This window comes from Hypanus sabinus, chromosome 3 (genome assembly GCF_030144855.1).
Source record: "Hypanus sabinus isolate sHypSab1 chromosome 3, sHypSab1.hap1, whole genome shotgun sequence".
NCBI lineage: Eukaryota > Metazoa > Chordata > Chondrichthyes > Myliobatiformes > Dasyatidae > Hypanus > Hypanus sabinus.
The window spans coordinates 59,697,413-59,715,648 of NC_082708.1; the positions used below are offsets into that span (position 1 = coordinate 59,697,413).

General features: G+C 38.9%; 1 protein-coding gene across 3 annotated transcripts in view; it reads right to left on the reverse strand.

Moving 5' to 3' along the window:
* Positions 1-9,147: 9,147 nt before the first annotated feature.
* Positions 9,148-18,236, reverse strand: part of gab2 (GRB2-associated binding protein 2) — a 279,135-nt gene continuing 270,046 nt past the window's right edge. For 2 of the 3 annotated variants that reach the window (XM_059964494.1, XM_059964496.1), the window contains exons 6-10: positions 17,039-17,324; positions 15,910-16,000; positions 14,257-14,359; positions 10,576-10,698; positions 9,148-10,222 (exon numbers count right to left, since the gene is read on the reverse strand). In XM_059964494.1, the coding sequence (XP_059820477.1) occupies positions 10,082-10,222; positions 10,576-10,698; positions 14,257-14,359; positions 15,910-16,000; positions 17,039-17,324 (744 nt within the window). In that variant the 3' untranslated portion in view covers positions 9,148-10,081. The remainder of the gene's footprint in view (positions 10,223-10,575; positions 10,699-14,256; positions 14,360-15,909; positions 16,001-17,038; positions 17,325-18,236) is intronic. The other variant, XM_059964495.1, reaches the window with a different exon arrangement.

Genomic DNA, 18,236 nt, shown 5'->3' on the forward strand with positions numbered 1-18,236 from the left:
GCCTGTATCGTGCTGTAGGTTTTCTATGTTTCTAAAAGGTAACAAAATTGAAAAGGTTTGAATACAGGACTGAAGATGTTGCATTTGAACTTGTAGCACAGTTACAGACTGGAATGTATAATGTTGTCGGCATCACTGAATCATGGCTGAAAGAAGGAGCTTAATGTCCAAGGATCCACAAATGCATTGAAAGGACAGGCTAAGAAGGCAGGGTGGGTGGTATTGCTCTGCTGGTAAAGAATGAAATTGTATCATTAGAAATAGGTGGAAGGTGTTGAATCATTGTGGATAGAGGTAAGGGACTGCAAGTGTAAAGAGACCCTTATATACAGATCCCCAAACAGTAGTGAGGATGTGACCTACAAATTACAATGGGAGATAGAAAGTACATTCCAAAAGGGCAATGGGGGACTTCAACATGTAGGTAGATTGGGAAAATCAGGTTGATGCTTGATCCCAAGAGGGGGAATTTCTAAAATGCTTATGCAATAGCATTTTAAAGTATCTCATGGTTGAGCCCACTAGGGGATTATCCATTCTGGATTGGGTGTTGTTCAATAAGCTGGAATTGATTAGAGAGCTTAAGGTAAAATAACCTTTGGGGGGAAAGTGATCATAATATGATCAACTTCACCCTGGATATTGAGAAGGAGAAGCTAAAGTCAGAGTATCAGTATTACAGTGGAGTAAAGGGAATTATAGAGCCCATGAAAGATGAGTTAGCTAGAATTGTTTGGAAAAGAATACTGGCAGGGATGATGGCAGAGCAGCAATGGCTGGAATTCCTGAAAGCAATTTGGAAGGCACTGGATTTACACAGCCTAAAGAGGAAAGCATTCTAAAAGCAAGATGACACAACCATGGCTAATAAGGGAAGTCAAAGCCAACATGAAAGCCAAAAGAGGGCACATAACAGAGCAAAAATTAGTGGGAAGTTAGGGGATTGGGAAACTTCTAAATACCAACAGAAGGCAACTAAAAAGAAGTCATTGGAATGAAAAGTTATGTCCTGGGAATAGATAGAGCAGGTGCAAAGCAACTGAGAAAAGGGTATAGCATTTTTACAGGAGATGGGGTGAGAAGAGATATAGTCAATTTAACCATGGGAATCTTGCCCTTAAATTCACTCGGTCCATCTTAGACACCTCCCTTTCCTTTCTCAATCTCAAACTGTAAACTGACATCTTTTATAAATCTACTGATTCCCATGCTATAGAAACCAATATTCTTGTTTTGTTATTACTAAACTGCAGGAGAGAACAAGATAAATGTTTATAAACTAACAATAATTTTGTACTTACTATGTGAAAGATCAAATGTTTACATGCATACTTTCAAATTCCAATGAATTTGAAAGCATGCATGTTTAAAAAATTGATCCACTTTGCAGATATTATGTACATGGACTGGGGAAATACAGGCTTTTCCATCTAGAGTAGTTTTGCATATGTTTAAACTCAACACTCCTTCCACTCTGATCCCTTTTGCACCCTTTCCTTATTTCCCTTTGCAATGCTCCTATCCTCTAAAATAGATCAATGCCAACTAATTTTAGCACTTTCTCTATTGGTAGGTGGTGATGGCGTAAATCCTTTTTTAATATAACTTTACATGTGCCCACTGGCTTACTGCACCATCTAATTATGTAAACTTTTGTTCACCAAATGCAAAATCAGGTGTACCAGCCCATGGCAAAGCATCAACAGTCTCCCTATAACAAGGCAACCAGAACTGCACACATCTCTGTGGTCTAACCGGAGTTTTATAAAGCTGCAACAATACCTCACTACACTAACTCAGTCCTTCAGCTAATGAAGAGCTGATGAAGGGTCTTGACCTGAAACATCAACTGTTTGTGTGTGTGTGTGTTCATGCTCATTCCAGAATCTGCATTCACGGAGGGCATGTGTTGAAGGTCGGAGGGGTAAGATTCAAAGGGAATATGAGGGGTCAGATGTTTTTACTCAGAGTGGTGGATGCCTGGGAAGTGCTGCCCGGTAGGGTGGTAGAGGTAAATATGTTAGAGGCTTTTAAGAGACATTTGGATAGGCACATGGATGTTAGGAAGATGGAAGGATATGGACACAGAGTAGGTAGGAGGGACTAGTGTCTGGGTGTTTTTGATTTGTTTTTTAGCTGGTTTGGCACAACACTGTGGGTTAAAATGTACTCTTGTGTGTTCAATGTTCCATAATTACTTCAGGAAAGAATCTGTTGAAAGAAAATTTCAAATACTAATGCTGCAAACAAAGTATTTACTTAGATGTGCTGAAATGCAGTCTTTATATTACAATACAGCAATTTAAAACAGCCAGTTTCATTGCAAATCCAGATTTGTAATTCAACTAAATATGTACATTTTCCACAAATTGCTTTATTACTATATTTGTATCACAGACACCGACATTAAATTAAAAATGTATTCTATAATTAATAAATCTCTAAATATGCAGAGCATTAATTAGGATTCCATCATGTCAATATTAAGTGGATTAAGTGCCTTCAGTGTTCAATTGATTTAAACACAATTACCTGAGGCATAAATTATAATTGGCAGAAGAAAGATGAATGGAGCAATTGGAGCTGAAACAATCGTTGTCCACTGATCTCTACTGTTATTCACAATGTATCACTACAGTATTAAATTTCCAATTTCAGTTCTCCAATGCAGAAAGTTAGGGTCATGTTTTGCAACATTTATTCCATGTGAAGGGGATTGCTTCCAGTTGAGTGAATCAGAACAGCATTCAAAATTTAAATAAGCTAATTGTCATCTACAACCATCATCCATTTAGTCTTTCACCTTTGATGAATTCAGGTTTATTTCATGTCAAACATACTTATGAAAAGTATACATGTATTCCTGTGTTAAAGGGGAAAACAAAATTAAAAGCCAAACTATTATAATTTGAATTGTACTTCTGAAGTTGTGTATATATTTTTTATATTTTAACCATAATTGGTTGCATTATTAGTTGCATTTGATTTGTAAATGATTTTGATGTTGGTTCCCCCCCACCCTTTGTTCCACAAAAAAAAAAGAGAACAGATCTTTTTCCTGATATGGCACTGTTTGGTCAAGTTACACATCTTCCAAATTATTCTGAATCAGGGTCAGCTATCTGCCAGGATGAAAAAGTGTCAGAGCTTTTTATTAAAGAAATGCTTCTGCTGCAGTTATGTGAAAATTAGAAAGGCAAGGATTTTGCTTGCTGTGTAGTGGTTTGATAGTAAATGCAATACAGTCCAAAATCAAAATAGTAAACAAAAAATCTGTTTACAGTTAGTTAGATAACAGGGCACAGATGTAATGTAGTTGTTAAAAGAAGCAGAGAAACTGAGCTTTGCAATTTGGAATGTGGTGAGTGATATTAAGTATAAACATAAGCAGATCTCTTTATGCCTTGTCTGTGGACAAGGAAACTGAGAAACTGGAAACTGAGAACCTCATAAGAGGAGTAAAATTGACTTGTATTCTTTTGAATAAGGCAGAATGATGGGTAGTCTAATCAATGTAGTGAAATATTAAGAAGTCTTGACATTGTAGATAAACTGGCCTAGGGATTGGATTGTATGCATTTTCCTTGCAACAGAGGCAAAATAATGGTGAAATTGTCCAAGAAATGTTCTAAGCCAAAATTCCTGATAGGACTGAACTCAATTTAGTGCATCCCAACAAAATTGCATTGGTTTTTAAAGATACAGACCCAGTGCGAACAAATAGCAGTAACACTGATTACGATAGAAGGCAAAACTCTCAGATTTATGCAACATGATACAGGAGAGCATGTGCTGGAGGTGGAGAAAAGTCTTATGGAGAGGTGGATAGAGCAGGGTTCTCACTATGACTGTCATTTTAGAGTCTGGCAGGATCTGTCTAGGACAGAATCCCTTTACTGTGATGTACCAGAAGAAAATAATTTTGTTAATAAAAAAAAAAGCCCAACGGCAATACTTTCACATTGGCCTCCTTTAAAGCAAATTGCTCCTCCACCCACACCTCAGCCCATTATTGATAATAGTATAGTTGTGCATCAATAATTAGGCTGATTGCCAGTTGCTTTCATGATAAGGTGATGCACATGCATAATAGGAGGGTAAGTAAGCCTGTCTGACTGAATATATGCAACAATATCAATGACCATATTTTCACAAGCTGCTGTAGAGAGATCAGATACCGGACCTCCTTTCTGGACTTCTTTGCGAGGGCTCAACAATCATTCTATTATGTAGTGCCTATTGGTGCGAGTGATAGCCACTGCGGAGCTGCATCACTTCTTCCTGACCTGATCCGTTATTTCCTGATCGAGCCAGAGCTGGAAGCCAATTCAAGTACACTGATATTCTATGGCATGCAATTTGATGTCCTAATTAGGCAGTAAAATGGCCATTTGCAAGCCAATTACCCAACTGTTTGGACAATTCTACTAGCCCGATTTTATTCAACAGCAAAATGATATGCGTGTTAGTGTTTGTTTGAACAGAGATGTGCTGAACATCAGCAGCCAGTTTCTGCAGCGAGGCCTTGTGAACACCTCACTCTGTGGCATGTGTTTAATGCAAGAACAGTGATGTGCTCCTGCCACCCCATTTCATTACAAATTGTGCAGACATTGATTCCAAAGTGTGATGACAGTAAGGGATAACTGTGTGATCTGGGATCCTTTAACAGATCATCCCTTTAGTCTAGAAACTGAAGCAACTGAAGTGCAGTTTGAGTGCTAACAAATAACTGCATCATTGTCTATCCATTCTCCGAAAAGGCCACATAGTGTGCAGGTTCAGGATAATCTCTCCCAACTATTCATCGCTCACAAGTCTTTTAAGGCAGCATGCTCAACTGTAACCTACACTTAGCAATACCAGACTACTCTCTTCATTAGTCTGGGCAGCAGTCCAATTTTTTTTTAGGGTTAATTTTTCAGATTAATTTTTGAGCGATACCTTGATATAAGTTATTTAAACCCCCATAGAAAAGAGAAGCATAAAGGTTTGTTTCACTGCATGAATATTATAACTTTTCCTTTAATGTGTAGAAGTACATCTTGTGTAACAGCTTGAGTAGGATTCCATTTTATAAACTTTTTCCAATTCAGATAGATATGTACAGCAGAATGCAAGGGAATTACTTGTTCCTTGTGCTTTCCCAGCTGTCTACTTGTGTATTGCATTGATGTTAGAGTATATACTTTGAGAGGGTTAGCTTGGTCCTATTAGAGATTTTTCAGGATACTTGCGAATCCCCTAGCACAGTACAGCCAATGCTTACTTTCTTCATTTGGTCAGAAGAGGGTGTGGGCACATCATAAAACATCCTTTATGGATGCTGCTCAACCTACTGTTAGCCTCCTTTTTCTTTTGCTTCTGTCTCTCACTGCTTTCAAGGTTTGACTTTAGACTGGATCTCCTTGCTCTCCTTCTAACAGTGGCTGTTGTGTTGTGACTGGTATGATCGTGCAGCATACAGCAGTCTCCAAACTGCTTGGTATATACTGCAGGGCATCACCTCGGACGTGCAAGAGAAAATCTGCAGATGCTGAAAATCCAAAGCACCACACACAAAATGCTGGAGGAAATCAGCAGGCTGGGCAGAATCTATGGTAAAAGAGTACAGTTGATATTTTGGGCCGGGGCTGTTCAGCCCTCTTTTCCATAGATGCTACCTGGCCTGCTGAGTTCCTGCAGCATTTTGTGTGTGTTACCTCACCAACTGATGCAGGCAGCAAAATTTTATCTTCACATGAACAATGATGTTTTCCATTATGAGCCTAGTAAACATATAGTTCTTGCCTTTTGCTGTTGTGGTCCAGGATAGTGATTAGCCAGGTAAGTACAGAGTAAATCTGACAATTCATCCTAAGCATGAAGAAAGTGCATTTCCCAAAACAATGGTGGAAATCTTTTCATGATCCACAAGCACCCTAATTTTGAGGAGGTGGAAAACTTCTGTTGCTGAAAAGGTCTTTGTTTTTTCTCTCAGACAGAACCTTAGATTCAAGGAGGTCCAGTTTCTGAGGATTCTGAGATGGCTGATGAGACCAGTTGCTGTTGACAGCCACAGGTGAAGTGTGGTGTCCTTGACCAGGCAGGCAGGAAGACAGCCTGAGAGTTGCTAGGCCCCTTCACCATTTCTGGTGGGTGTGGAGTGATGATCAAGTGACCTGAGGCTCACGTTGTTCAAATTTTCATGTTGGATGATATCAAGGAATGCCATGTTACATTGTTTTAAAGGAGGCTTGGAGAATGTAATTGCAGCATTATTTCTGTCCATTTGGTGTGAGAAAGCTGTGAAGGAGCTTATTACATGTTACATTACTATATACGACATGTGCTCAGTGGCCACTTTATTAGGTACACCTGTACCTGCTCAGTAATGCAGATATCTAATCAGCCAATCTTATGCCAGCAATTCAATGCATGAAAGCCTGCAGCCAAGGTCAAGAGGTTTAGTCAGAATTGGAAGAAATGTGATTTAAGTAACTTTGTCTGTGGAATGATTGTTGATGCCAGATAGTGGTTTGAGTATCCCAGAAATTGCTGATCTCTTCAGATTTTCATGCATAACAATCTCTGGAGTTTACAGTGAATGGTGCAAAAGGTTTAAAAATAAAACTCGGTGAGTGGCAGTTCTGTGGGTGATATAGCCTTGTTAATGTGAGAGGTCAGAGGAGAATGGTCAGACTGGGTCAAGCTGCCAGGAAGGTGACACTAACTCAAATAACCATTGATTATAACAACGGTGTGGAGAAGTGCATCGCCGAATACACTGGACCTCGAAGCTTGAGGAGGATGGGCTACAGCAGCAGCAGACCACACCAGGTTCCACCCCTGTACCTAATAAAGTGTACAATGAACATATGAATGAGAGTTCTCCACACAGCCCCTTGAGCTCACTTTGCCATTTCATATGATCATTGAATTGCTTGAAGTCTTAACTCTGTGTTCGGATCCATCCAGAGAAAACTGTCATCCCTTTGCTACTCACCTCTTAATTTTCAGGCGTTTACCCATTTTATTGAATATTGAAAGGCTTCCTTCCTCAGAGCAGTGTATAGAACATTGTGCAAATGTGAACAATGTCTGTTAAATAATGATAAAAGCAACAAAGTAGTGTTATACATTCCCAAATGTATGGAGACTGCTCTGCAATGGTTGGAGCATGTGAGAGAGAGAGGGGGGCGTGGGAGGGGTTGGCAAGGGGGGGGGAGGGAGAGAAAAATGTACAAAGCATGTTAAAGCACTTTATGTGATTTCACATTTGTCTGATTTCACTTGGGAATTGTTGGATATATGATCTATGAAGTCAAATCATTTCTGCACATTTAAAGTAAGAGGACATGTAATGATCCAATTTCTAGGCTCCTGCTTATCCTGATAGAGGCATTAAACATGGGCGGTCCTGGGGACATAATATATAAATGGATTTTGTTGTGATGAGAGAGTGATTGAAAGAGAGTAGGTGGTAACTGGTGAGTGCATTCAACAAACAGGAATTTCGAGCTCTCTTCCCCGTTCAAGATATATGTATGGTAAACATTTTGATGCTTCAATAGAAACAGATTATTGTTGGTGATTAATAGATGTGTAAATGTGGTATATAGAGAGACAGAGACAGATATATGGAGTCGAGATACAAATCAAACATGATCTCAGCTGAAATTACTGCTCTTGGTGTGTTTTAATGACCATATAATATGCTCACTATGCTTCAAATGGATGCATATCTTGCATTTATAGAGTAGATTCCTTTCAGTTCATAGTCAAAGGATAATCCTAAAGGTGTTCTGAGTTCTATAATTCAATACTTTTAGGCCCGGGACATTCCTAGCAAGAACAGCATATATTGTTCAAGTCTAATTGTCCTTGAAGAAGCCAGTAGTGAGCCACCTTTTTAAAACATCTCAGCTTAATTGGTGAAGACACTTCCACAGTGCCTTTGGGGTCTCAAGATTAAGGACAAAAATGAATAATTGTTTAATATAAGGATAGTGTGCAACTTGAAGTGTAACATGCAGGTTTTGATGTTCCCATTCATCCGAGTCTTAAATTGTGATGGGGATTATGGGTTTTGATTAAAAAGTGAGTTTCCATCATGGTTCTATCTTGTGACTTTGCTAAGGTGTTGTCATGCCAGAACTCCATGTTACAGAGATACCCGTTACAGGACAACACAGGTTTTACATGGCGTGGGGTTCTGGTAATTGGTCACCCTATTCACCATTTCCTATCCCTCAGCTCAAGGATGGTATTGGTTGGGAACTCAACAATGACCATTGAATACCAAGTGTAGGTGGTCAGACTCTCTCTTGCCTTGTTTACCTGTTGAGTGAATGTTACCTGATTATACCTTTTACGTTTTCCAAGTCTTGCCGTCTGCAGGTACAGAGTGCTTCATCTGTTGATAAGTGGCACATGGAATTGAATATTATTTAATAAATGTTCCCATTCCTAATTTTCTGATGAAAGGAAAGTCATTAGCAAAACAGCTGAGAATGCCCTGAGATACTCCTGTGTGATGTCTTGGAGCTGGGATGATTGACCTCCAACTAACACAACTATCTTCTGTTTTTGTGGGTTACGATTCTAAGCATTGATGTTTATTCCCCTTGACGTCCACACATTTCACTTTTTCCCCAGGGCTCCTTAATGACAAATGATGCTTTGATATCCATCTCAAATCAATTCTGAAACTCAGCCCATCAGTCCATGTTTGAACTGGAGGTTGTGATGATTTAGAACATTTAATCTTCATAGTTTCTCATCCTACTCCAAAATGTAATGTCATAAAAATAATCTTCCCATTTATAATCTTAACTAAATGTGGTCTTGTGAAGTACTCACCAAGACAGGGATCACATAATGTCAATGACTGCATAATGAAAACTCAGCAACTGGTTTTGTTAAATGAAAGTTTTTGTGAGTTTTATAGACAGTTCACTAAAGAAATAGTGGCCCGATGACTCCATGCTGATATTTCTGTTTCAGTGAGCCTCCACTCATCCATCTCCACTAACACTATCAGCCTTAGCCCCAATTCTGCTTTGCTTCACATTTTATGCTCTTTGGATCCTGCTGATAAGTTTTATGGCACTGGATAAACTTGTGTATTCTTATTACTGAATAAAAGATTTCAAAACAAGTTGACAGTAGAGTGAATTCAAATCTATTTGTTTTGGTTTTTTTGCCTCAGAACAATAAAAAAATGAAAATCATTCAGTTTGTTTGGAAGGGTTTGCAAACATTACCACTTCCAATAATAATAATTGCACCATACATAACCAGGTCTTTGTCATTTTAAATAAATCTACCTTAGAATTAATGTATTTTCACCAATCACCATTTTATGCTCTGATGAAAGGTTCACTGGAAACATTAACATGTTTTTCTCTAAATGTATGCTGCTTGAACTACTGAGTATTTCCAACATTTTGTGTTTTATTTCAGATTTCCAACATCTGCAGTTCACTTTTTTGCTTTGAGTTTTAGGATTAAGTGGCATTTTGAAAATTCATCTGAGAGTTTGTTTCAGACAATTATCACACACTGAAGTAATTCAATGATGCTTCGGTACTTATTAACAGTATATGATTCGGAGTGTTCTTATTTCTTTAAATAATTATGTAGGAAGCATCCCAACTCAATTTTGTAAGCAAACATGACAATCCATGGGATTCTTCAGATAAGTGGTCATAGATTTGTCACTAGTACTAGATTCACAAACCGGCATTTACAGTGTTGCAAAAAGAAATGGTTATTTCACCTTGTGTTGCAGTATTCTAATCAGGCAGACAAGTATTTTATTCTAATAAAGGACAACAGTGGATATAAGTTGCTACGAATGCTTGAGGACTATGAAACCTGCTTCAGCTAATGCCCGTGAACTGTTCTGAGAATGACCCTGCTGATGTGGACAGGTAGAATAAAGTGGTTGCTTTTTATCAAAAGGCGAAGACACCTCACTTGTAAAGTTTTGAGGCATTTCATAATTCCTTTTCTTTCCCATTTCTGGCATAACTTGCACCAGAAAATCCAGATGTTTTAAGAAAATAGTTTATCTTTCAACTATTTAACAGTTGCCTTGCTACTTCAGGCTCTTGAGAGCCTCACAGGATTGCCTCACGTCGGTCCACTCCTGCATGGTATTCTGTAGAGCCTGGGTCCTTTCCTTGTCCACCTGCACGTAGTCCACTTTCTCATCTGATGTCATAGAGGATGTGGAAGGCTGGTTGCATAACAGATACAGATCAGTACAATAATCGATTTCACTGAAGACAAGTATAATATGTTTGTTGTCACTTTACTCTCTTCCAGACTGGTTCGTATACTTAAAGACCTAGTTAGATGACTAAAAAGTACCTGCTCAGTTGAACTAAGCCAAGAAGAGGAAAAGAAAGTAATAACAAAAAGCTCCTTTGCCTTTTTGTAATCATTTAGAAAAAAAAAAATCACGTTTTTCCATTCTGGTAGTTTAACCTCAAGCAAATTACACTTGCTACATTTTAAATCAAGAGAAGTTTTACAATTTTTGCTAACAAAAAGGAAGTTACATTATGCTATCAAAAGTCAAGGATTTACCTTTCGATGAGGACCAGGAGAACTGGGCTGAAAATCCAAGGATAAATAATCAACGTTTCCAGTCTTCCTTGTAATAGGACTGCCAGTCACAGCATTCATTGGAGAGGTAGACATTGGATTCTGCTATTTTAAAATAAGTTGAATACACTAATATTGCTTGATTGATTTGATTTACAAAGTAAGTATAAATTTATATCTCTTAGAAAAATCACTACAGTTTATGGCTTATAAACAGATGTTATTAATGATTTTATTTAAACATTTGTTTTACCCCTAAAGCTATAGACAAATTTGCTTATGACAAATGAAATACTTCCTCACTGATTACTCACATCCACAGTTCATTCATTCCCCAGTCACTTCCTCAATAAGTATAAATTTTACTCCTTTATAAAGGAATCAAGCAGGATCATGTGTTTCATGAATATGTGTCCACAACAAAATTATGTATAACGAAGTTATGGTTGCATGTGCACGTTTGTCTTATAACATTAAGAATGAGTGCATATGCTGCTTTAACTGCCTACAAATTTAATTTCCTGCACATGATCCTGCTTAAGAGGCTTAGTTTCATTTATCAAACCTATGAATGAGCTCTCAGACAGAACAGGCGGATGACTATTACAAACATTTAGTATATAACGAAACAGGTTTTGCAAAGACACAGGGTAAAGCACTGTCAGGACTGCTAAATTAAACTGATTATTTTGATTCACTTAGACATTTTTAGAATGGGAACCCAAATGTTGGAACCCTGCAACAATGAAAAATCTTCCCTTCTACTGCTGCAATATTTTGTTTTAAACTCAAGACTTCTTGGAATAATTGCTTTATAGACACTGAATGAACTAATGTAGCCTAAGGAAGTGGATTGTTTCCACATTGCAATAGTAATTACATCTTAAAAGTGCATTGTTATCTTAGCAATCATTAAAGATGCTTTATTAAAAAATATCTATCTTTGCTTTGAACTACAACACACACAAAATGCTGGCAGAACACTAGCATTTTGTGTATGTTGTTGTTTGAATTTCCAGCATCTGCAGATTTCCTCGTTTTTTCTTTGCTTTGGTTGGAATGCATGAATATTTATTCTTTTTTTTTGTTTTATGAAGGTAATATATTTTAAACATTTTAGCTGTTTTTCTGTTTAAGCAATCATCAGTGTATTGGATTACTGCCAAATCATTCCAAATACGCCAAGGTTGTGATGAATTCATGTTCCACATCTCTCTTTCTGTTTGTACATGTTAAGTGTATTTTGAAGAAATAGCCATTGTAAATCCACCTTTGAGCTCTCTGATCTTCTCTAAGTTTATTTGATTTAGCGTGGTGATGTTGCAACCTCACGGTGAAGACTGACTACAAAGGAATTTATGAAGTGGTTTGATCAATGTTGTTATTGACAGATGCATCTGTTGCAGGTAGATTGTCAAGGATGTGTAAATTACTCACGTAACGTTTCTCTTGTCTAGAAATGCATAATCTGTTGGCTGTGCCCCTCAGAATTTGGTCGATCTAGCCCATAGATAGAGAAGTCCTTAATCTAAAATGTATTCTCTGCCCTATCACCCTCATATCGTTGATCCAATTGGTATAGAGTACAGAGGAAACTGCTTGATCAACTGAGAGATTGTTCTTGGTGATCATCAACAGGATGTCTCCTTGTCCATAAATGTCCTGATGCCATGAGAATTCATAGGTTTTGGAATCAAAGTTGAATGCTTCCAGGAGCATTTGCTCCTTACAATCGTGCAGTCAATTCTGATGAACCCATTTTGCCTGTGAGACGTCTACACAAAGAATCTGCAATGCTGGTTGAAAGGTATGATCCTGAGAGTCAGATTTTTACTGTCTAGGAATGGCCTCCAAGTCCAAGTCTCTAAGGTGCTACTCTCAACTACACAACTAGGTAGTTTGTTCCATGTGTCCACAACTTGCTGTGTAAAAGATAGATGCTTCCTGATGTTAGTCAGAAATCTCCCTTTAACCAGTCTCCACCTATGGCCCCATGTCCTCGTTGATGGATTAATTCTGAAGTAACAGCTGGCATCCACCTTACTTATACCATTACTTGAGGAAATCTGCAGATGCTGGAAATTCAAGCAACACACACAAAATGTTGGTAGAATACAGCAGGCTAGGCAGCATCTAAAGGAAGAAGTACAGTCGACGTTTCGGGCTGAGACCCTTCGTCAGGACTTCCTTTCAGTTAGTCCTGATGAAGGATCACGGCCCAAAACGTTGACTGTACCTCCTATAGGTGCTGCCTGGCCTGCTGCGTTCCACCAGCATTTTGTGTATTACTTATACCATTAATGAGTTTGAATGCTTTGATCATGTCTCCTCTCATTCTACACCTATTTAGGCTAAAAAGCTTTAATTCTTTCAGTCTTTCTTCATAGCTCATACCCTGCAAACCTGGAACGAGTCTTGTTACCCTTCTCTGGACTCTCCCCAGGCCCTTCATATCCTTCAGAAAAGATGGAATCAAAACTGTACTGAAGGTGTGGCCTTATGAGCACGTTATACAGCCTAAGGAGAACGTCTCTACACATGAACTCCAGTGAGTGCATTATATAGCCCAAGATCCTATTAGCCTTTCTAATTGTTTCTGTGCATTGTCTAGATGTTAATAGTGATGAGTCTACCAGGACGCCCAATCCTTCTCATACAGTGCACTTTCTAACTCAAGACCCCCCCATTGTATATTTATATCTAATATTTCCACTTTATCTAATACTTTACATTTACTTACATTAAATTTTATCTTCCATTTCTCGGCCCACATCTGGGTTTTGTTTAGATCTAACTGTATTGACTCTGCTGCCTGAATATTATCAGCCTGACCCCTTAACCTTGCGCCATCGGCAAACTTTACCAGTTTGTTTACTATGTGCTTATCCAAATCATTAACGTAAATTAAGAACAGCAGCAGCCCCAAATCTGATCCCTATGGAACCCCACTTTTAATATCTGTCAGCTTGATCCAGTCTGGCCATTCCCCTCTGATCTCTCCCATTAACAAGGTGTTTCTGCACACAGAACTGCCACTCACTGGATGCTTTTTGTTTTTCACACAATACTTTGTAAACCCTAGACACTGTTTTGCATGAAAACTCCAGCAGTTTGAGATACTCAAACCACCCCATATAGCACCAACAATCATTCCACGGTCAAAGTCATTCTGATGTTTGGTGCAAACAACAACTGAACTTCTTGATTGCATATGCCTGCTTTTATGCATTGAGAGGCTGACACCTGATTGGCTGATTAGATAAGTGCATTAACAAACAGGTGCTCCTAACGAAGTGGCTACTATGTGTATATATGCAGGTTTGCAGTGAATTTTAAAATAAAGCAATGCCATGCACACATTTTTTGCAGGATACAAATCACAGTTGAAGGGTCTTCAAAAATGGCAAGTTTGTAGAATAGGCTGTAAAATTTGGAGAATGTTAAAAACATTAAGTGTGGTATTTCAAAAAAATTTGCTGGGAATAAATCAGCCTTTGTATCATTTAGACTCGAGCAAAATATTTGCATATTTCAGTTAATGTGCAAGCCATTACAGCTATAAATATTGATATGAAAATTGAACTTTAATGTGGTAAGATGGCATCTTTGCTTTGGTTAAGTAATTTGTAACTGAACTGGGTGGCACATTTTTCACTCACTTACCATTGCAACATAATTCTCTTCACTGTCTCCTGAGTCAGTGCTGGTGACACTCTGTGTTGACAACGGGCGGCAAATTTGTGAAGAAATGGGGTTTACAGCAGCTCTGGAACCAATCGTAGAAGAAATTTCATTAAATAAAATGTAGTTAAAGCCTATCCATTTCACATTAAAGTTCAATAGAGTGACCAGTCCTTGGAGAATTGACATTAGAGGTTTATGAAAATGTCTACTGTGAGAAAAATTGTGATACCCTGCAACCTGAATAAATTATTTAAAATATGTTAATCTTTAATGCCTTTATATTACTATTGATTGTGCATAGACAGGACATGGAAGGATGTTTCTCCTGCCTAGAATGGTGGCGATGGTGTCACAGACTGAGGTACTTAAGTTGTAGAGCAAGAGAGTTAGGACTGAGATAAGGAGAAAAGTCTTTACTCAGAGAGTAGTGATCTGAGAACCTGAGATTGATGAGCAGGAGTGATGATACCTAAGAGCTGTTGAGGAATGGAATCATTAAAGAAAAAATGAAGTGGTTTATTAATGCAGCAGATAGAAATGGTGCTGCTGAAGAGAGAGTTTGCCCAGATTTGGTGGTGGATAGGTCTCATGATGTGTTAAGAACAGTGCTTGAGAAATGCTAAATATCATAGATGGCTTGTAATCCAAAACATGAAAGGTTGAATTTCAGTTGAATTATTGAAAACATCAGATAGTTGCCAAGGGAGAAAAATGACTCTGAAAATGAGCTTTGGTAAAGAAACCAAATTGAATCCCGTGAGGAGTAAAGAGCATTTCTGGAAGCAACTGACACTGTGTGAGCATTCCTTCTGTTCTTTCCCCTCACGCTCATTTTCCTCACTCCATCGTTACTCCCTTAACAATTGATTTCCAGCATTTTTCTGCTTATGATAGGCCATCAACCTGAAACATTAACCCTGCTTTACTCTCCAAAGATGCTCTCCAACCTACAGAGAATTTTCATTATTGTTGGTTATTAAGTACACAATTGTAACAAATTACCTGCAAAGCCATAATCATATTCAACAGCAAAAATAGGGGTTTTTAGAAAGAGATCTGTAAAATAAGTGCTCCAAAGCACTGATGTAACCTACATCTATGAAATAAACCTAAATTTTTGTACTGGTATGTTATTGTCACATATACCAAGATACAGCGTGCTAGCTTGCCAACAGATTGCTCATACAGATCAAATCATTACACAATGCAGAGACAGAACAAGGTAAAACAACAGCCATGCAGAGTAAAGTGTAAATGAGGTAATTGTGAGGATAAGGGTCCACCTTATCATACAGAATCTGATAACAGTGGGGTAGAATCTGGTGGTATGTAGTTTCAAGCTTTTGTATCTTCTGCCCAAAGGAAGAGGTGAGAAGAGAGAACGCCCAGGGCGTGTGGGTTTTATGATTATGCTGGCTGCTTTACTGAGGTAGTGAGAAGTACAGACAGAATCTACAGAGGGGAGGCTGGTTTCAGTGATGTGCTGAGCTCTGTCCACGCCTCTCTGCTGTAAAAGGTCCACAACTTTCAAGCAAGTACAGCAACTACTTTTAAAAGACACGTGGACTGGTTTTTAATGATTATACATTAGTTACAACTAGTGACCTAGTGTGTTCTAAAATAAAAACTTACACTGGCCTGGACCAAGATCTGGTAATGGGAGACTTGAAGGGAAGTTCATCAAAGGCAGCATGGTTTCTTGCTTCCAAAGTTCCTGCCTTGGCTAAAACATAAACACAAATGAATGAAGTGTGAAATATAGCATTATTTCATATTAATGGAGAGATGAGCTAACCCTTACATTGCCAATTTCTGGAAGTATCCTTCTGTTAGAATTTAATGCACCACCGCCTATTCTATCTGCAGTATTTACCAGCACACTGGAATTACTAAAGATCTCATAGCATATGATCCATATGAAAGAGGACCAGCAACCTTATGGGAACGCCATCCTCTGTTGGGGATTGAAAATGTACATCTTTTAACATTCATTTTTTGGCTCGGGGTGGTGTCACTGGAAGTCCAACATTTGCTCTCTGCCCCTACCACCTTCTAATGGAGTAGCTTATATACATTTAAGATTCAATCACATTTGCCAGATCCATATGCAGACAGACATACTTTATTGATCCCGAGGGAAATTGGGTTTCGTTACAGCCGCACCAACCAAGAATACTGTAGAAATATAGCAATATAAAACCATAAATAATTAAATAATAATAGGTTAATCATACCAAGTGGAAATAAGTCCAGGACCAGCCTATTGGCTCAGGGTGTCTGACACTCCGAGGGAGGAGTTGTAAAGATTGATGGCCACAGGTAGGAATGACTTCCTATGACACTCAGTGTTGCATCTCGGTGGAATGAGTCTCTGGCTGAATGTACTCCTGTGCCTAACCAGTACATTATGGAGTGGATGGGAGTCATTGTCCAAGATGGCATGCAACTTGGACAGCATCCTCTTTTCAGACACCACCGTCAGAGAGCAAGGATATAAGCAAGGATGGTAGGACATCTGACATGAGTGAAAGAGTTTACAACAGATAGTTGTAACAGGTTCATCATACTTAAGGCTAGGATCTTTTAAAAGGTGTATTATTAACCTAGATGTTATTTGAACTTGGGATTCTGGAATATTAGTCATGTTCTCTGCATCACTATTCTGATAAATTAACCACCATACCACACTACTTTTGTGGATCTGTTACTAAATGAGAATAACACCTTCCAGAAATATGCAGATGAAATTGCTAAAACTCACATTTTCTGTCAGGTTTGAGGTTCCGGTTGACTGGAGGTGGCAACAAGTCTGCAGGAATATTGGGTTTGAAAGGGAAAGAAGCTGTACTTCCTTTGCGGGTCGGAAATGTAGCTGAAGAGAATCCGGTAAAGTCAAAGTGGTGGGGACCAGGGCTCATCGGTATGTAGACGTCTTGATGACTTTCCAAGCCGGTTGTAACAAATGGGGACAGGGAACCTGGGTTCATTGGTACATAGTTGTCCTCAGATTCCACACTTTCTGACTGGGAATCTCTGTACTTTGTTCTCTGTGAAGGCACAAAGGATCTGTTTCAATCTAATTCAAAAGCACAACTAGATAAGTTTCAGTGGAACCCACACAAAATACTGGAGGAACTCAGTAGGCCAGCCAGCTTCGAGGAAAATGAATAAACAGTCGATGTTTTGGGCCGAGACTCTTCTTCAGGACTGGAAAGGAAGGAGTAAGCTACCAGAATAAAATAAGTGGGAGGAAGGAAGGAGGATAGCTCGAAGGTTATAGGTGAAGTCAGGTAGGTAGGAAAGGTAAGGGGATGGAGAGAAAGGACTCTGGTAGGAGAGGAGAGGGGATTATAAGAGAGAGGGAAGGCAGATGGAACCCAGAGGGAGGTGGTAGGCAGGTGAGAAGGGGTAAGAGGCCAGAGTGGGAATAGATGAAGAGGGGAGGGGGAGGGAAATATTTTTTCACCAGAAGGAGAAATCAACTTATTTAGATGGAATATAAGGTGTTACTCCTCCACCCTGAGGGCGGCCTCTTTGTGGCACAAGAGAAGGCCATGGACTGACCTTTCGGAATGGGAATCATTCTCTACTACTTGTGCCAGCATATCTGCTCTCTTGCCTTCCCCCCTATATGTTCTGCAGGGATCGCGTTCTCCTTTGTCTCTCAGCCCTCCTCACCCATTCCCCTCCAGCTACTTATCCCTGCAACCACGTTAAGTGTTATACCTCCCCCTACACCACCATTATTTAGGATCCTAAACAGTCCTTCCAGGTGAGACAGTACTTCATCTGTGAATCAACTGAAGACGTTTATTATATCCAGTACTCCTCCAACCTGAAGCAGATTGGGAGATCATATCATCAAGCAACTCTACAAAGGCAGAACCCAGAACTGGTCACAAGGTAACAAAAGAGATTGCTATTACTTCAGTCGAAACATTGGTTTACAGTACAAGCAA